The following is a 21,215-nucleotide window of genomic DNA, read 5'->3' as shown; positions in this document are numbered from 1 at the left end:
GAATGATGCTAAAGCTGAAACTCCAGCACTTTGGCCACCTCATGCGAAGAGTTGACTCATTGGAAAAGACTCTGATGCTGGGAGGGATTGGGGGCAGGAGGAGAAGGGGACGACAGAGGATGAGATGGCTGGATGGCATCACTGACTCGATGGAGAGTCGGACACGACTGAGTGACTGAACTGAACTGAACTGAAAGGAAATATAACAGTGACAATCAAGATCTAGCAAAGTGCCGACTGCTTTTATAAGATTACTTTGAGAATGCAGCCATTAGTTTTTCAACTCATTTTCCAAAACAGAAATATCAATTACTCACTATACTGTCCACTGCTAGTCTGATAAATCGGAGTTGGCACCGTGACAGTGGTGATGGCAGGTGCTGAAGTCTCCTCTTCAGATTTCTCTTCTTCAATCCTTGGCACTCCTGGTGCATCAGAAGATAAGTCATTCAAAATTTTCCTAGAAAAATAGAGAATTGTATCAGTTAAAATAAAAGTAACATTTACTGGCCAAATACAAAGAAGAGGAAAAGATCAGAAAACTGACAGAAAGTTGAGTGTTTAGGATAGAATTTAAAAATGTTATAGTTTAAAATGTAAAAACTTACAATAATAAACAATAAAATATGCAACATTAAACTAAAAATCAATCAGGGCATCTACATGTCAAAACCATATGAGGACTAGAAAAAACACAGATGAATTTCTCCTTTCAGTGAACATAAAAAAGACGATGATTCAAAATCCAGGTGCAATTAAAGAAGAGATGAATAGAAAAACTGACTACAGGAAAAACAACCCTTTTGCATGGCAAAGAATGCTTCCCTGCTGGCTCAGCTGGAAAAGAATCCACCTACAATATGGGAGACCTGGGCTCAATCAATGGTTTGGGAAGATCCCCTGGAGAAGGGAACAGCTACCCACTCCAGTAGTCTGGCCTGGAAAATTTCATGGACTTTATAGTCCATGGGGTAAAACACTTGGATACAACTGGGCAACTTTCCCTTTAATCTAGACACTAGGTTATTTTTTTCTTTTAAACCAATACAATCTTATAGTGTATTGGCTTTTTTGGCAACCACATTTAATCAATGATAATTAAAGAACATTATCTTTTTTAGATGAATTCTTAATCCAGAATCCTGTATGGGAATAACTGATTTTATTTTAAACTCAAGTTCAGAAATTTTACCATTATCCTCAACATTTTATCCTATAGTTTAGTTCAGTTCAGTTCAGTCACTCAGTCGTGTCTGACTCTTTGCGACCCCATGAACTGCAGCACGCCAGGACTCCCTGTCCATCATCAACTTCCGGAGTTCACTCAAACTCAAGTTCATAGAGTCAGTGATGCCATCCAGCCATCTCATCCTCTCTCGTCCCCTTCTCCTCCTGCCCCCAATCCCTCCCAGCATCAGAGTCTTTTCCAATGAGTCAACTCTTCGCATGAGGTGGCCAAAGTATTGGAGTTTCAGCTTTAGCATCATTCCTTCCAAAGAACACCCAGGGCTGATCTCCTTCAGAATGGACTGGTTGGATCTCCTTGCAGTCCAAGGGACTCTCAAGAGTCTTCTCCAACACCACAGTTCAAAAGCATCAATTCTTTGGCGCTCAGCTTTCTTCACAGTCCAACTCTCACGTCCATACATGACCACTGGAAAAACCATGGCCTTGACCAGACAGACCTTTGTTGGCAAAGTAATGTCTCTACTTTTGAATATGCTATCTAGGTTGGTCATAACTTTCCTTCCAAGGAGTAAAGCGTCTTTTAATTTCATGGCTGCAGTCACCATCTGCAGTGATTTGTAGCCCCCAAAAATAAAGTGTGACTATTCGTTTCACTCTATTTCCCTTGGCTGCTATGATCTTTCAAGGTTTTTATTCTACCATCTCTTAGGGTACTTTGCCCTTAAGTTTCTGTTATTTGTTGATCTGATAAACATGGCTTTTATGTTTTCAGCTCAATTACTGATAAAAACACCAAGCCAGATGAAATCCAGTGAGAACCCTTCAAGGACTTCCTCTGGGTAAAAACTGATCACTATAAAGCTGGGCTGTTCCAATAAAAACCCAGCATGTATTATTTAATTCCCATTTCTCCAACTTCACAAAAATAACCTAAGAATATTGATACAGATCTTGTTATAATCAAATTAAGACACAGAGGCTAGGTTTTGAGAGTTCATAAACTAAAAGCAAAATAATGGCATACTCCATTATGGAGGTTTGATTATAAGGGAAGATACCCTTCTCTACACATGTGTGGTGCCAATTAAGGCAAAAAAAAAAAAAAAAGATTTTTTTCCAACATAAAACACATCATGTATCATAAGGTTACAGCTAGGGTTTACCTAGAACTTATATAGAGAAGCCATGTAGCTTGTTTCTTAGTATCAAGTTGAATTTGCTTCAGGATCAAATGTCTTACATAGTAACACTAGATATATTTCAAAGTTAAAAGATAAAACTAGCTATATTTTGAGAATTATGAGTATAAATAAATACAACACATACTTGGTAACACAGAATCCTCAAGACCTCAATTTACTTGTATTTCTTTAGGATCCCTAATTAAATTGTGAGGATAAAGAAAAGGGCTGGCTTAACAGCCAAGAAAATGGAAAAGATATAACATTCCTTTGAAAAATAGAAATATATATAAATAGAAATAATGTAGGCTAAAGAAGGGAAGAATAAGCTTGAAGTTTATTAAACTATGAATTGAACTTAAAAGATTTGTGGAATTGCTCTTCCTGGAAATAATTAATATGGCTCCAATTTCTATGTAGTACTAAAAACAGTTTTGGTCCATCTTGGAAGCAAGGTATGGATTAGGCAACTTTTGTAGCTGAACATAAAACTGCAGTAAGGTGCCCCTAAAATTAGGGAATATCATCAAACATCACCCTAAGCAACTATTAAATTAACAAGCAGTTATCATGCTAAGTACCATGGAATAAGAAATGTGTTATGAAGTACATGGTACAGTCTCAGAACTGACTTATAACTAGAAAATGCTATAACCTTATCAAATGCATTCCAATCTTTTAAACAGAAAAGCAGCAGCCAGCACAGTCTACAAAAACAGAAGGAAAAAAAAAAAATCAGTCTTTTATCCAGGACTGTTCAGAGTAAGGCTTCTCTGGTGGCTCAGATGGTAAAGAATCTGCCTGCAATGCCTGGTTCGATCCCTGAGTCAGGAGGATCCTCTGGAGAAGGAAATGGCTATTCACTCGAGTATTCTTGCCTGGAAAATCCCATGGAGGGAGGAGACTGGTGGGCTGTAGTTGATGGGGTCACAAAGAGTCAGACACAACATGTTCAGATTAAGAAGTGCTCTTATTCTATATGACAAGCTTCAACTTATTTGAGAGAAGCAACTCAAGATGAAAAGACATGTTCTGTATGGTCCTGAATAGAGCATCTAACTGGCGTTCTGACATCTCTTCATCTGTAACTACATACGGGTACACCTTTATACTTCTGATCCTAAATTCTTTTAACTATTCAACTACCTACATACCTGTAGGAAGGCCTCCTTGAAAGAATCTCTCTTCGTTTTTGGGAATCGGTTACACTATCCACTGACTCCTGTGAATCTTCACTTTCTGCAATAGTTGAAATCTGAAAATAAAGAAGAACTTTATCATGATAATCAAATTTAGTTCCCATAAAATTTTTATGAATTTTAAGAAAAGGTAAAATACAAAAGAGCATATATCAACCTTATACATGCTTCAGTAGAAAATTAGTTTTTATGGGAAATAATCATACCATCCCTTTCCTCTCCCCTTTTTTCCCCATCCTACAGAAGTCAGAGAACCTAAAATTTTTTTGTCAAAACCAAACTTTTGTGATATCCAAATTCAGCCTAATCTCTTTCAGGTCTTCTTATAATCAACACTGAATGTATCAGTATCACCTGTCAGTTGTTTTCTTATAGTTAGAACAAAACTACCAAGTAAAATAAAGTTCTGACACAAAGGAAAGAATAATTGACTAAATATCTAGCTGTCAGTCTACTGATTGTACAAATATTTTCCTTTAACTGATGTGTAAATACTTTTGAGTATATTTACAATTGTACAAGTAAGATCGGTGATCCTTCAACCATGTTCCAGATGGCTTTTTCTAGCAATTCTGGAAGAAGTCCTCTGCTACATTTAGACATGTGTCAAAGTTGGCAATCCACAATTTTTATTAAGCAAAACTTCAAGGTAAAGAACTGTGTATTCTGGAAAGTACGCTTGGATTGAGAAGGAATAAAGGTAAATGAATACAGATTTTATGTGGGATAATAATAATAGCAGCAACTAGCATTTACTGAGAACTTACTATGTGGCAGATGATATGTTAAAGCATATACATATATTACATTACTCACTTTAGGTACTAGATAAGTACCATTAGTATGTCCAGTTTATAGATGGAATAACTGAGGCACAAAGCGTTTAAGTAAATCACCCAAGTCACAAAGCTATGAAGTAGTGAAGCCACTGTCAACACCTGACATCTCAAATTTAGATGTCATCAGTATCCTGCTGGTTCCAATCTCAAAACAATTTTGTCAGAAGCAGCAACCCAGAGCATTTTCAGACCATTTTTAGACTAGAACTTCAGTCATTTAGGTAAGCTAGTCTGTCAAATTTACACTGCCAAGTTTCCCTAGGCTAAACAGCAGGAGCCTCTTGCTCTCTCCTAACCTAGGTGAGCATGCTGCTGTCGGAGTGAGAATTAAATTTAACCAAGGCAAAAGGGTCTATGTGGGATAGCGCCTTATCAAAATTTATGGCAAAGGCAGTAAGAACAAACACAGTTAAGAGAAACTTGAGAAATCAAGTATGTGGTCCGAGCCTAAGGGTTCTGGACAGCAGGCAGTTGTATTCGGACGGCTTTGTGATACACACTCACTTTAAAATGAAGTTTGTTAAATCTAGTAATTTTTCACAAAATAGATCTATGTTAAAGTAATGTATGTGCCCCTTAAAACATTTTTAAAGTAAACCAAGTATAGTCCTATAGACCTGTGATTCATGGTAGAGTAACAACACTATGCTGCTGCTGCTAAGTCGCTTCAGTCGTGTCCGACTCTGTGCGACCCCATAGATGGCAGCCCACCAGGCTCCTCCATCCCTGGGATTCTCCAGGCAAGAACACTGGAGTGGGTTGCCATGTCCTTCTCCAATGCATGAAAGTGAAAAGTGAAAGTGAAGTCGCTCAGTTGTTTCCGACTCTTTGGGACCCCACGGACTGCAGCCTACCAGGCACCTCCGTCCATGGGATTTTCCAGGCAAGAGTACTGGAGTGGGGTGCCATTGCCTTCTCCGAACAACACTATAGTTACTGCCAAACGAACACACAGAACACTTTCCCACTAATCTGTAGCTGCTGTTAACTAGCTCACTCAGCAGAGTCTCTACACAGACTTTCTCAAAGATGTAGAGCTGATGAGGAGTTGTAAAAAGGCCTTAGCAGAGAATCAGAATTTCAACGGATAACAAGATCGAACTCAAAGTGAATAACCTGACAAATGTTTATCCTCATTAATGTTTTTTAGAACCTTAGTTTCTCTACATTCTGTCTTTTTTTGCTTAACTCTCATTCTTACAACCTTCTTTCAAGGATATATAATGATGTAAGCACACTCATGTGAAGAGTTGACTCATTGGAAAAGACTCTGATGCTGGGAGGGATTGGGGGCAGGAGAAGGGGACGACAGAGGATGAGATGGCTGGATGGCATCACTGATTCGATAGGCGTGAGTTTGAGTGAGCTCCAGGAGTTGGTGATGGACAGGGAGGCCTGGCATGCTGCGATTCATGGGGTCGCAAAGAGTTGGACACGATTGAGCGACTGAACTGAACTGAAGCACACTCTTCCAAGTTGAAAGTCATTAAAATAACAACTTTAAAATATGCTACATAAACCACACATAGGACAATTTTGAAATGAAACAAATTAACACTGCTTTTTAAATATATAGCCTTTAATTTTTTCCCCCAAACTCAATGCATCTATTGCTCCCAGTAGAACAAAGTCTCCTATTCCTCTTACCTGAAATAACTTGTCAATCCACACAAAAGGAACTAACTTATACTCTACGATTGCAATTCAAAAAAAAAAAATTGAAGTATGACTGCTGTACAATGTAATTTATAAGTATACAGTATAGTGAGTCACAATTTTTAAAGGCGATGTCCCATTTACAGTTATAAAATATTGGCTATATTCCCTGTGTTGCACAATAAGTTCTTATAGCTTATTTTATACATAATAGTTTGTACCTCTTAGCCCCTACTCCTATATTGCCACTTTCCTCATCCCTATCCCCACAGGTAACCACTAGTTTGTTCTCTGTATCTGTGAGTCTGTTTCTTTTTTAGTATATTCACTAGTTTGTCGTATTTTTAAAATTCCACATATAAGTGATACGTACTGCAATTTTTTAAATGTAAAGGGAATTCAGAACTATTGAATACTACTTAATGAATGTAGTATTTCCTCTTTGGTGGAATACTATCCAGAGAGAACTTAGAATTATGAATATGAAGCCAATTCCTATGGACTATCTACCAAAAAACAAACAAAACTCCCCCCACCCCCAACACCATACCCCACCTCAAATCAAAACCAAACAAAAAAACCAAACCCGCCCCCTAAACCACTAAATCCTCATTGCTAAGACCATTAAGCACCATTAAAATCCTTTTAAATAATAACAGTTCAACACGTTTAATAGGTTATTAAAAAAATAACATGAAAAACTATATCCCACTTGTAAGTATCAAAGACTATCATCACATTCCAATGACAGAGCCCCTTCCTCTGGTCTTCACCTCCTCCTGCCTCTATTATTAATCCCTTCCTGAGTTCCTTAAATAGGACTTTAATCATGGCCACTTATAGGTCAAGAAATTTAAAAAAAGCCAAACCCATCACTGAACCTTTTAGATCTGTATTTCTCAATATTTTCTTTATTTGTTAAGACAAAGTTTGTTAAAAAACCATACCTCCTATTTATATAAGAAGGAAAAAAAAAATCCCTATTTCGATGTTATTTGAAATGTCAAAATAAAATATACAGTGACTAGCACGAAATTTAAAAAATGGTTGTATTAAATGTTTTCTCAAACTATACATGGTCCCCTGAAAACTTAAGCGCTTTCCTGGAGTACAGTTCAGGCTCAGGTTTAGGGCCAAAGTTTATTCACTGGATCAAGGAGTTTAATAGAAGTCTAGAGCAGTAATCTCCAGACTGTTTTGATCTGCAGATCTCCCTTATAAATAAGAAAATCTGATATAAGCACATACATTTATTTTCAAGTTTTAAGTATTATCTGTATCATAAAGCAAATTAATTTTTGAAGAGTCAATGTAAGTATTAAAATACACTTGTAAATTTCTTAATATTTCATAGCAACAAGAGTGATGTGCTTTAATATGGTTCATTAAGAAACCATTTAATATTTTGTAACAGTGACGCAAAAATATGATTCTAAGCCTGGACTTTCTGAAATGTGATCTGACATCTGCAACTGCTGAAAAAAGGAGTTCATGACATGTGGATATAGGAATAAGTGCTTTGTGATTGGGCCTACTAAATAAAACAATCATTTTTTTTTTCACTTTCATCTATCAATTGCACAAACTTTTGATGAAATTTACTAGTATACTTTCATCTCCCTGACTCTTGGTAAGTTATTACATGCTAATAAAAGCTTTTACATTTTAACAAATAAGTTCAACACCTCCTGAAACTCAAGAACACTTCTGAATAGTTTGGAAAACTCTATTTCCAGAGTTTTAAAAGTATATACATTTGAGTTTCTAGGTGACAAATCTATACTGTTTTCAGTTAAAAAAAAGTATGGGAACATTTCCAAACTTCTATATTCAAAATATTCTGTCCAAAGCATGATTTCTTTTCAAAATGGAGGTATTCTCTCATACATTGTTAAAATGTCACCTTCTCTCAGAAAGGATAGTTGAAAAGAATTTCTTTTTTTCAAAAATATCTGTTAGTTAACATATCCTTTATAGGTTATCTCTTGCTTGCCATTATAAAGATCAGCAACTTTGGAACACTTGTCATGTAAAAATAAACAAGTAACATCCTTGTGTTTGTTCAGCAACTCAAATATTTGGTATATGATAACCACTGGATACCTTGCACAAAAGACTTGTGTGTGCCTCCATCACAAAAGACATAATGTGTGTCTCCATCACATTATGAAGTATTGCAAAGGCTGTATCAAAAACTTCAGTGCCAACCACAATCCCTCTTGCTCACTCTATCCAGGCCATGTCATCTTGCTATACTTTCACTTTTGGGCCTCTGGACTTGCTTTTATTATTTGTATGGCTTAGCCTCCTTCACTGCTTTCTAGTTTTCTGCTCTTTGTGTTCCCTGACCACTCTACATAAAATAAAATACCCTTCCTCCACATTATTCTCTATCCCTTTCCCCTGCTTTAATTATCTTCCCAGCACTTATCCTCACCTGACATAATTTATTTTTTCATTGTCTCTCTTCGCTCAAATGTGATCTTCATGAGAATAGAGAAGTATTATTTGCTCACTGCTGCTTTCACAGCACCTAGAACAGTGACTGGCACATAGCATGTGATCAATAAAAATTCGTTGAAGGAATGAATGTAATAATTTAAGGTAACATAATCCATAAATCCTATGCAATGTTTTAACTGCATTGTATTAAAAATGCATCCAAAATTAACAAATGAAAAGTGAGGATGATACTGTTAACTTCTATACATTTGTGTAACTCCCATTATTTTTGTGGGAATTTTTACATAATCTGTGAGATCTGACTGACACGTATACCTAAGGGATAAGTTAGGGCACTGATGAATATGAAATATTAGTAAAGCTTAGTTTCTAATCCTCTGAGATGAAAAAAGATAAACAGAAATCTTAATATCTTATTCTCACATCAAGAGAAATGTACCTTATATATTTCAGAAATGCTGTTCTAGAATACTAATATTCTTCCATCAAGAAGTTTGAGGAATCAGTTCTCTCCTTGTTTGATCACCTCTTCTGTTATAAACCATTCTCTAATGATTAATTCTAATCACTGTGAACCAGCTGAAATACCACTGAAGTTTAATAGCTTCTCCATGGTTTAGGGCCTTTAAATTAAAAATACTGTTTGTGTTTCTGTTTCTGGAATTCAGGTTTCTAATTATAAGCACAGCTCACACATTTCTACAAGTTAATGGTCATTATTATTATTCTTACCACAGAGTAAAGATTAAAATTAAGAATATAATCAACAATTAAACATTATTAAAACCAATATTTATAATGTTAGCAAATTTTGTGTTAATTTTTGTGTGTTCTTTATAGAAAGACCTCCTATCGTAAGTGAAAAAGAAAAAGTAAAGGTTAATGTGAGATCTGGAATCTAGGTCTCCTGACTAGAAGGTCAGGTTCTTTCCACTATTATCAAGAGGAAGATACAAGCAGGGAATTAGTAATGGCATACATCATATGAACAACAGTTAGGCAGCATTCAATGAAATAAAAACTGAGACAAAAGATAGGAGACTATTGTTCAGTCAGTGTGGTTCTATAGAAATAACAAATTCTTCAGTCTTTACCTGGACTATACCATCTATTTAGTAACAACAAATTCCTTTTCAATATTACAACTTGATGATTTTACTTATATAAAAACATTCATTCTTCTTTCTCCTTTTACCCCTGCCCTAAATGTCCAAGCAAACCAAAGCACAGAGATCAAATGAAGTAGAGGTGAGTTAACATCTATTATATCCTTTGATGACATTAATAGAAGACAAAGAAGGGACTTCTCCCCTCTACAAGTATCAATCAATCTGGCTACTGTACTCAAGGGGAAAAGAAAGAAAACAGCTCTCACCCACAAGATGACGACATGGATGGTAAAGAGGAAACAAAGCAATGTCGATTATAAATGGCTGAAGAAAAACAGGCATTTACTTGGTCTGGACATATTTTTAATGGGAAGGATGTGGGAGATAGGGAAAAGGAAGCAGTCCAATAGAAAAAGGAGTTAAATTTGCTTGTTTCTGAGGATAGAATTGGGACCACTAGGTAATACTTTTAGAAAGGTATTCTGGTTCACCTCGGAAGAATATTTTAGCAATCACCCGATTATAAACTGGTTACCTCTGGAGATTGCCTCCTTTCTCTGAAAGAGTTGAAGTAATGCCAGACTACCGTTTGGAGGAGGGGAGAAGGATGTAAATAGGGAAACTAAGTAACAGATTAAGGGCTGGATAGGTAACGAGTTTGGCCTACACCTAGAAGATACCTAAGATTTTTATTTAAACCTTGAGTTCCATGTTTAGAGAGAAGGGACAAAGATATAAAGAATAATTTCTCACCTTCCTTTCTAAAAATAGGACCTAGGACTCACCTGAGTTCCGGAGAAAAGTCTTTTTAAGTCCTTACAGGAAGACTGTGAAGCAAAAAATATGAAATGGGAGGCTGGGGTTATGGCCTACTTGAATGAACGTTCAAGTCTTTTTTTTTTCCTTCCCCAATAAGCTCATTGCAAAGATGTATACTGCCCTAGGTTCCCTACAGTTAAATAGAGGTTTACATGCCTTTATTCCCCTTGGATCCAAATTAAAGGAACAATCTCTCCAAAGAATAAGATAACATGCATGGAAAAATACCTGATTCTTAAGGTACAATTTCTGAAGGTATCATTTCGAAGTTGTATATACTCTAACTTAAGACTTGTAAACATAGTTGTTTTTCTCTAAAATTCAAATAATACCTTAGGTAAGGTTATTAATTTTTGACAAGGGCTGTTTTTTCCAATTGCATGCTTAGAAAATAATTACAAAGTTATTATTTTGCATCTTATTTCCCTGAGGTACCCTTATAGTCTCTCCCAACATTTCCACTTTATCCCGTATACTTTATGATTTTTCCCAATCAATTCTTTTTTTCCTCCAGTTTAAGAAACAGTTTTTTATTATGTCTGTTCTTGTGTATATATGTTCCTATACTTAAGGTGACTATACAGATGCAGCATATTCCATAATTACTATAAAATAAAACTCTAAACTAGACATGTTCCTATTTTCATAATGAGAGGAAGAGAAATATGGCTATCAACGACAGTTATGAAAGTAGATGCAGAACTTTTTATACACATACCTGAACTGTCTGGACTTGTGGAGACTGAATAACTGATGGCTGGGCCGCCTGAATAACTCCATGGACTTGAACTGTCTGCCCATTGGGCAGCTGTACTAAAGTTACGGTGGGAGCAGATGATGTTGCATGAGCTGCTGGCATAGATACCTATGGTGTTGAACATGGAAAAAAATTATCATCACAGATACCTCCTTGGGAGTACTCATGTTTAATATGAAGCAACTTTTTAGCAGCAAAAGGATGACCCTTCTGCTAGGTTTAAGTATTCCAATGGTGTGAAAGGAACTAACATTAAGCTTAATATTCTTTTTGGAAAAAAAAAACAAAAAGAAACACTACAAATACTTCCCATGCCCCCCACTTTTAAACTCCTCCCAAATGACAAAAATCAAAAAACTGTTCTAATATAATATCAAAATATGTAACACAGACTTTTTTGAACACTAAATACCACTTTATTTGTACGGTGCTTTAAAGTTTCCCACCTGCTTTCATATTCAATTTCTCATTTGCTCTTTGAAGAAATCAGACTGGGTTAGAATAAGAGTTATCCCCATATTCTCTCCCCACTGAGAGACAGAAACATTAAGTGATTAACCAAGAGATTAAGCAACTTACCCAAGGTCAAGAGATAAGCTAGCTTTGAAGGAATGTAAAATTCTTCAGAATATCATGTGTTAAATTAAGCCATGTTCTAAAGTATAATTGTTCCCAAACTTGGGTGAAGCTTAGCTACTAAGTCTAAAACAAATACCTATCTTACAGTATAAAGCATATTTTTCTCTTATAAACTTATTACAAGTATGCCTTTCATTCATGAGGAAGTACAAACTGAAAATTTCTATCTCCTCCCAGCACTGAACTGGTAATAGTTGATATTTTAAGGATTTATCTTCCTCTTGAAGAGATAAAGGGGCAGAATTGAGAGAATTTGAGAAACCAGTTTTCTCCTGAGGCACAAAGAAGGCAATCTTAATAAGTCAATACCCAGGTTAACAGGGCTCTTAAGTCATATGTATCTATCAGATTGTACAGTATTTATGGTTCCTGCGCTTGAATGTGTTTGAGGGTAGCAATTTTATTTGTCCATTTGGTAATAAATTTGGGAATTTAATGAAGGTCGTGTGATCATACTCTTTCCTTAGACTGCAAGGAGATCCAACTAGTCAGTCCTAAAGGAAATCAGTCCTGAATATTCATTGGAAGGACTGATGCTGAAGCTGAAGCCCTAGTACTTTGGCCACCTGATGTGAAGAACTGATTCATTGGAAAAGACCCTGATGCTGGGAAAGATTGAAGGTAGGAGAAGAAGGGGACAACAGAGGATGAGATGGTCGGATGGCATCACTGACTTGATGGACATGTCTTGAGCAAGCTCCGGGAGTTGGTGATGGACAGGGAGGCCTGGTGTGCTACAGTCCATGAGGTCGACTCAAGTCCATGAGGTCGACTCAGTCCAGGAGTCATTCAACTGAGTGACTGAACTCACCTACTGGGGATATGTGTGCCAGAACAATGCTAGAATTGAAACTACAGAAATGAGAAAGACATAGGTTTTTGCCCTTAAAGAAATTATTGAGGCATGTGTATGAAGGAATGGGGAAAAGGCCACAAATAAATATAATTCAATGAAGTAATGTAGTCTGCAAAGAGAAAAATGGACACAGTGAGGAGAGTGATCCCACCCAAAGCAAGAGGAGGAGAGGCTACCAGGAAAGTATGTTAATTTGAAACAAAGCATACTAGTTAAAAAAAAAAAAAGAACGAGTAAGGCATGTTCTTATGAGTTGCAGAGGGGAGGCACAGAACTTCACGAAGACGGTGACACTGGCAAAAGCAAAGAGAACAGCAATGTCTGTACATGGCAGAGAGGGATGACCAGCAGTTACTACTACTGGAACATATAAGTGTGTTACTATAGGCAGTAGGAAGTATGGAGAGATGGAATAATAGGCAGGGGCCAGATGGGCTAGTCATGAAATCTTATATAAGTTACATTAAAGAATCTGCATTTTATGCACTGAAGGGCTTTTGAACTCCTGAATACCATAGTGTGGTTTCCATTTTAGATAGATCACTTTACTTTAGTGGTAGGGTAAAAGATACTTATTTCAGAGGAAGAAAATCTGCATTTTATACACTGAAGGGCTTTTGAACTCCTGAATACCATAGTGAGGTTTCCATTTTCGATAGATCACTTTACTTTAGTGGTAGGGTAAAAGATACTTATTTCAGAGGAAGAAGAAAGTAGAGGTGAGACCAACTGAGAAAGTCTATATATAGTAGTAAAAGTGAAGGCCAGCAATTAGGCACTAGGTGTATTAGGGATGGAAATAATATAAGTGATTTAATGAAAATTCAGGAGGCAGACCAGAAAGGGATTTATGAATGACTGATGGAAGGAAGTGAGAGAGAAATCAAAGACGACCCACATAGTTCACATGTGGGTGAAAACGGGTAAACTATGCCAAACAGAGAACACAAGAAGCAGCTTATGGGTGGCTGGGGTAATGGTGGAAAACAATGGAATTGATACGACATCTGAATTTGCAGAGATGTTTACAAGGCAGTTAAATATCTGACTATAAAGCTTGGGGGGAAAGACACCTACTAAAGGCAGAGGCTTAGTAGCAGAGGGAAGTCCTGAGCTTCCCCTTTGGACAGGGAGGAAGTCCTTCCTTATCAATCACTTTTTTTCTGGCCACTACAAATCTTACTTAAGTTTTACTTGGTTCTCAAAATGTGATCCACGGATTACCTCCACTAGAGTTACATAGGGTGCCTGTTTATAAATTAGTCACAACCTCTGATGGACCCAAGGACATGTTCCCCGACATCAAGGTTGGAGAACCAAAACTGTAAATTATTCAGAATATCTCATATCAATGGAAAGCTCTTCTAATATTTGAAGCAATTAGTATGTCCTCTGAGTATTCTATAAGGTAAATGTAACAAGCTAACTTAACAAATAATCCTCTTTCTATGCTAATCATTCCACATAATGGTTTCTCTCATTGTGAATTTAGAAAATTCAGATACACCAATACAGAAAAAAATCACTTATATTCCTACCACTCAGAGCTCATCATTTAATATTTTTGCTGTAGATACATGTGTTTTTAAAGATGCATATATATATATACATATATATATATGCACACTCAATTTTTTTGGCACTATCACAGAATCTTTCAAATCCATTTCAAATATCTCTTCATACCATTAATAGTATTCTTTAACGGTTTTAATGACTGTGTAATTTAATTTAATAATTAATAACTGTGTAATAATAATTTAATAAATTCCTATTACTGTCCATTTAGGTTTTCAAATGTGCCTGTTATAAGAAAGGCGACAACAATATTGCAGCAATCATCCTTTCACCCAACTCTTTACTTAAAGCCCTCCATAAAAATTAACATTCTTATAGTCAAAACCAATGTTTTTTCCACTTTAAAAGAAATACTTGTAAATTTCAAAAGTAACAGAAGACATTTCATTATTATTTTAGACTGATTTTCCTCCTTCACTAGTTAGGCTGAATTTGTTTTTTTACATCCAATGGTCAAATCACAATGGTCTTGACAATTTTATTACAAATTTACAGTTTACTACGAGACAACAAAAATAGGTATCAGAATTCTGAGAAATTATGTCAAAATGTATATGTTAAGGACTTGGATGAGCAAATGAAAAAAAACCCTCTGTAATCAGGTATTAAAAAGAACAACAAAACTTACAAAAGTGAACAGACACTACTTCTCCTAAAACTCTAGTATCATGTCATTCCACTTATCTGTGATTATATGCTAATTGAACATGTGCATATAATTTTGTTCTTTCCCGAATTTCCAATTAAGCTTCATGAAACTGATTTTGTTTTTACAGGCATAATCACACCAGCAGAGAAGAATGGGAAAGGAAGTAACAATAATGAGTTTTGGAGGCTAGAAACAGGTGGGTGAATGGTAACGAACTTGGAAGACCTCAGATGACCAACTCATGAGGTGGAGGCAGGGACAGCTTGATTTGTGCTACAAGGTCCTTAAGAGGCTCAGAATCTAGGGCCCCCTAGAAGGCAGAGTGAAAGGAGGGGCTGAAGATAAGGAAGGCTGACTGAAGGCTCTTTGAAAAGCAAGCAGATCCCCTCCTCAGCCTCTGTGAATGGACACTAATCTCCCCTATGAGGACAGAAAAACGTTGGTTTATTTTCTGATGGAGGGTTTCTTGACTGCTTGACACCAGGCATTGCTGAGGTGAGGTACTGAACTCCAATCTCCTTCCGTTGGTTGGCTCACAGGTCTTTACTTACATGAGGAGATAGTAAAGCTTTTCTCTGGGGAACCTGACCAACAAACACCAAGTTAAGAAGACTTAACATAATGACACTGGGATGCCACCCTACCACGAACCTCACAACTCACAGATGTCAGGCCCCAAACGTATACACACAACATCCAACATAGGTTTTTGGTCACCTTACTTTTAAATGTAGGCCAACAACCACAAGTTATCAAATATGAGGAAAGCTTCTAATATGAAAGATGGTGACCAAAAAGATAGAAGAGGAAAACTATACAGAAGAAAATCTACGTAGAGAGAAGAAAACTTAAAACTTAATATTATAAAGGGAAAATACTGCCTGCATGAAACATTAAAAAAAAAAAAAAGTGTAAGTGTTAGTTGCTCTGTCATGTCTGACTCTGCGATCCCACGGACTGTAGCCCACCAGGCTCCTCTGTCCATGGAATTCTCCAGGCAAGAATACTGGAGTGGGTAGCCATTTCCTTCTCCTGGGTATCTTCCTGACCCAAGGATTGAACCTGGTCTCCTGCATGGCAGGCAGATTCTTTACTGTCTGAGCCCCCAGGGAAGCCTGAAACAAACAGGATACTATTAAAATACAAAAGGACTGTTCAGAAACAAAAGGAACTCTTGGAAACATGATAGCAGAAATAAAACAAATCCAACAGATGGGGTGAAGTGTGAAGTTGAAGAAATCTCTGAGGGCAGAGCAAAGACAGACTGAAACAGGAGAGAAAACTAGAGAAACAGTCCTAGAGGTATTAACATCTGGATCACAAGAATCCAAGAGATAAAAGAGAAAGAAGAGGGAGAGAAAAAAATCATCAACGAAATAACTTAAGGAAATTGCCCAGAATTGAAGACCCAAGTTTCCACTTAAAAAAAAAGGGGGGGGGGGCACTGAAGACTACTGCACAATGGATGGTAACAATTCAAGGCCTTGATAATGAAATGGTGAAGCACTGTGAACAGAGATTTTTACAAGATAACAAGAGATACAAAGTAAGAAATGGGTTTAGTCTTTTAAAACATCAATACTAGAAAATGACTGTGCCTTAAAAATTTGAAAAACATTTTCTTTACCAGGAATTCTTTACCCAGTCAAACTTGCTCAAGGAACCACTGAAAACAAAACTCCACAAGACAGTAGGAAGGCAACCTCCAGAATGACGTTATACAGCAGACGTGGAGGACATCCAGACCAGAAGAATGGTGTCCTGTGAGATAGGTATGTTGAGGATTGTCATCACCAAAATCCCTGCTGGTACTGTATCTTCTTTTTACTAGAGGGCTGAGTGTCTGGATGAGCCCCGATTAGGATCTGTACACATTTGCCTTGACATGTACTTAAGAGGCCCTGATGCTCTCACCTTTGTTCCTGCACCTGCTTCATCGTGAGTGTACGTTTACTTCATCCCTACCTTACTCCTCAGGGCTGGAGGTGGGCCCCAGTGATCTTAGGAGAAAACACAGAACATCCCACTGCTTCTGACTACCAGAAGACCTAGTATTCGGCCCTAGTATTCCTGCTAGAGACCTAGTATTTGACCTGTATTTTAGCTCAGTGTGGTGACCATATGTGATTAGTCCTCCATTTCCCAAGATCCATTCTTGCTCCAGACTCTCCTGTAGGAGAGCTTTTAAACTCTCTGGGAAGCGGAAGCTCCACATCCCACTCTTCTTACCTAGCAGGTTATTTGTTTGCTATTTGGTTTTTATATTAACCACTTTTCTCACTCATATATAACATAATGCCAATAAATGTTAATAAAACATTTGAGGAAAAATACATAAGAACAAAAAATAAAGATGAGAATATAACCTTAGAATGTTTAAGACAAAGACAAAATGAAAGAACTATGAATCATACTTTAAGAAATACAGGGACAAAAACTATCATCCTTGATATTTACTTGTGTGTCAATTTATTTGTTTATTCTTTTTCGTTTAAGCACATGTAAAATTAGCCTTTCAGATTATGTGTCCCCATGCCCCCAAATAAATCTATGGAAAAAAAAAAAAACCCAGTTATCATAGTTTTATTCCTTTAAGAGACCATCTACCCATCAGTTTAAATGTAATTATCCTGAATCATGTCACTACTACAAATAGTGTGTTAGTATTTAGCAATACATTTTTCTGTTACTGAATACTGTCATTTCTAAAATTAGGCTGATACTAAATAGGAATTTTGATATTCTAAGAATGTCACCACTCATTCTATGTATATCTCTAATAAAAACTAAGTTCTCTTGTATTTGAAACATATTCCTCTTAGAAGAGACAACTTGGAATCTCTCCATGTTTTTATACCTGGGCTAATGTGGCAATCTGTGGCTGGGCTTGAACTGTCATTTGCTGGCTTTCAGCTTCTGTTACAGCTGCATCTCCACTCTGCTGGTTCTCTGCTCCAGATTCCATGGTCATTTAGTTACCTACAATAATATGGAAGAGTGTTACAAGCACTACAGTGCTTTGTGCTTTTGTGGTTTTAAAGGCAATTTTCAAGTTATAAAAAGGTATATGTGGTGGTTAGGTTAGCAGATGCACTCAGAAATCTAGTTAAGCTACAATGTAGTTGGATTACTGTCAAGACTTGTCCAAATATGCTGAGCTGTAAAAGTTCTAGTTTTTTCAAAAAAGAAAAAAGCTTTTTCCTTTTACTTTCCAATATTACTCCATCTGTTATGGAAGACGGGATTCCCCTCTTCCATGAATCTGTCCTAAAAAGGAGAGGAAGGGCAGCAGCAAAGTTTTAATGTTTTCAAAATGTATCAATCAGGTAAGGAGGGAGGGCAGAGAGCAGAAGTGAGTTGATGACAGGGTCTATGAGATACAGGCTTCAAGGTACCTCCTATAAAGGTATTCCCTCTATGATAGGGAAGAAACAGAAAAATTATAACCTACTTCTTCAGGAAATTGCTGGTGGTTAAGACAAAATAGCCCAAGTTTCAAGAGCTCAACTTATGGCTCTTGACACAGAGTCAAATTAGAGACCTCAAACACGTAAAAGGTTCTTTTGCATTCTGACTCATTACCCTATATAATGTGCAACACTCCACACGTGCATGTATACCCACAAACAACACACACACAATAAAACACTTAAAATTTTTAACTAGATTCTGGATACATTAATCAAGGCTGATCCTTTTAGATCCTGCTTTGCTAAGAGTTTAGAGTGTTTGTTAGATCTGGCACTGGGTGACTGCAAAAGTGGAGGGCAATTCCCAGCAGCGGACACTACTTTGAGATTAGAAAAACTGATTATATATATATAGCAGATAAACTGGGGGAGGAACAAGGAGTCACAATAAAAGGGATTATTTCTTACTTGTGTACTACTGTTATCACTCAGTTCCTAAGATATTACCTGTCAAAAATAAATTTAATAGTAAGGACTACCTATGGCGATTTGATAAACAACACAAAAACTCCAATGCTTTTCCAGAATTTATTACATTTATTTTATAACTCTGAAACTGATAATCAAAATAGTCATTAATCCTTATGTGATTATTACATGCCATCAAAATGTATCACATACTAACATTCTGCCACCATTCACAGGAGTCTATAGAATGTTTTTACAAGTGACAGTTAAAAATGAAAATATCTCTGTGGAAATGAATAATTTAGAAATAAAGAAGCCACAAAACAAATGACAAAGGAAAAGATCAACAGATTTGACTACATAATTATTTAAAATATTAACAAGACAAAAGCCACCAAGACAAGTACACAACGAGAAAATATCTCATACATACAATCAACACAATAACATCTAGAATACAGAGAAACTACTACTCAGTAAGAAACTCTTATTATTTATTGACTAGTTTACAAAGATAGAATTTTTTTTGGAATAGTAAAAAACTAGAAACAAGTATCCATCATTAGAAGGACCATTAAAATATTAAAGCAATGAAAAACAATGAAGTCTAACTATAATGGAATGACAAATAAAGCTTTCCAAGACAGTGAAATGGCAAGTTATAGAACTTTTTATAATGTAGAACCCCATTTACATTAAAAAAAAAATGTATAACAAATTGTTATAAAGGTATATGCATGGAAAAGGTGTAGAAATTTTAACTGAACCATAGTTAAGTGCTGGCTCTGAAGAGAGAAAGATTTGGTAGAACTGTAAATGATGATTTGCACCTTTTATATATTTCAGTACTTTTCTGTGAGCATGGATTCAGGATTATGTGTTCAAGTAATGACATTTTAATAACAGAAACGATGGGTAACATTTTCAAAATACGAATCAAAAGCTTTACTTTAGTCATGATTTTGAGATATCCACGGATAAAAGTTTTTAATCTGATACCTATAATATGAAATTAGTATTTGTTCAAAATTTACCTAAACTGTTTACCCCAATTTCCAAAGAGTAAAAATAACTAATTTTTTAAAAGAATTGTAAAATAACTTTACTACCCCCTGTGATAATTCATTTGAGTTGTACACTTAAAATCGATGTTCTTTTAAACTAAAAAATTTCACACAGACTTAAAAGTTAACAGAAAGCAACATCAAAAAATAGTTTGTGAATACTAAATACGGTTCATACTGTTGCTCTGGAAGAAAACATGAAAGCAAAACAATCTAATCTTAATAATAACAATAAAGTAAGTAAAGGATCCATCTGAGGACAGCACTGAGTCAAGCTAAATAACAGCAGAAACCCACAAACTTTTCTCTATCTTCTGCCCCACATAATCAACTTAATGAGAACAAAGATAAACACAAATTTACCATCATAATACCTTTTCATAGAGAATACACAACCATTTTGAAAAGACTTCAGTCCAAGCCACATTTTGTTTTTAAATCTTCTGGCTGCACCACGCCACATGTGGAATCTCCCACCAAGGATCACACACCCTCCCCAGCACTGGAAACACGGAGTCCTAACCATTGGGCCACCAGGGACGTCCGCCGCATTTTTTTTTAACCTACGCTGTCATCCAAACAGTTTCACCCTACCATCTGATAAAAAGTAACTCAAAGCACAGATCATACTTCTTCTGTTTACTTTTCAATATGTTAGAGCCACTTAATTTTCTTTTAACATTTAAGGTGTGTGCTTGCTAAATTACTTCAGTCATGTCCAACTTTTTGCAACCCTGTGGACTGTAACCCACCAGGCTCCTCTGTCCATGGGATTCTCCAGGCAAGGATACTGGAATGGGTTGCTATGCCCTTCCCCAGGGGATCTTCCTGACCCAGGGACTGAATCCACGTCTCCTGTATCTCCTGCATTGGCAGGCTGGTTCTTTACCACTAGTGCCACCTGGGAAGGGTATCATTGCAACTTGCTTCAGAAAATAAGATATTTATGATTCTATAATAAAAGAATAAAACCATTAGTTAACATAAGTAATTATAGTTACAAGGTCACATTCAAAGAAAGAATGTGATTGATTTGCATCTTCTTCCCTCCCCAACTAGATGATGTTATATTACTTTTCTCTAAAGACAAAGTGTGGTATTTCCAATGGTTAGGATCCCCCATGTAAATAAACTGCCAGTGTTTCATTACCATTTCATTCTGGAAGACAACCAAACCTTTTTCAAAGTGGGGGACAGCCATATTAATTAGCTTCAGCAGATATCAACCATTTGAGCAACAGTACAATTGTCTTTTATCAGTTAATTCAGGCCTTTCTCAAAGCACAAGTGAGAATCATTTAAGGAAAAACAATTTGTTTCAGGTAAGAAATTCAGAAGAG

At 36.4% G+C, this 21,215-nt stretch overlaps 1 protein-coding gene across 4 annotated transcripts in view; it reads right to left on the bottom strand.

Annotated features, from left to right (window-relative positions):
- The window catches only part of CREB1 (cAMP responsive element binding protein 1), a 51,142-nt gene that overhangs the window by 14,849 nt on the left and 15,078 nt on the right, over positions 1–21,215 (bottom strand). The window contains exons 2-6 of one of the 4 annotated variants that reach the window (XM_010861060.1): positions 17,791–17,912; positions 11,173–11,319; positions 10,421–10,462; positions 3,524–3,624; positions 318–460 (exon numbers count right to left, since the gene is read on the bottom strand). In XM_010861060.1, the coding sequence (XP_010859362.1) occupies positions 318–460; positions 3,524–3,624; positions 10,421–10,462; positions 11,173–11,319; positions 17,791–17,904 (547 nt within the window). In that variant the 5' untranslated portion in view covers positions 17,905–17,912. The other 3 variants (XM_010861061.1, XM_010861062.1, XM_010861063.1) reach the window with 3 other exon arrangements.

The sequence above is a fragment of the Bison bison genome, unplaced genomic scaffold (assembly GCF_000754665.1).
Source record: "Bison bison bison isolate TAMUID 2011002044 unplaced genomic scaffold, Bison_UMD1.0 scf7180017864471, whole genome shotgun sequence".
Taxonomy (NCBI): domain Eukaryota; kingdom Metazoa; phylum Chordata; class Mammalia; order Artiodactyla; family Bovidae; genus Bison; species Bison bison.
The sequence above is the reverse complement of the archived record's forward strand: the minus strand, read 5'-3'. Positions and strand labels throughout refer to the sequence as shown.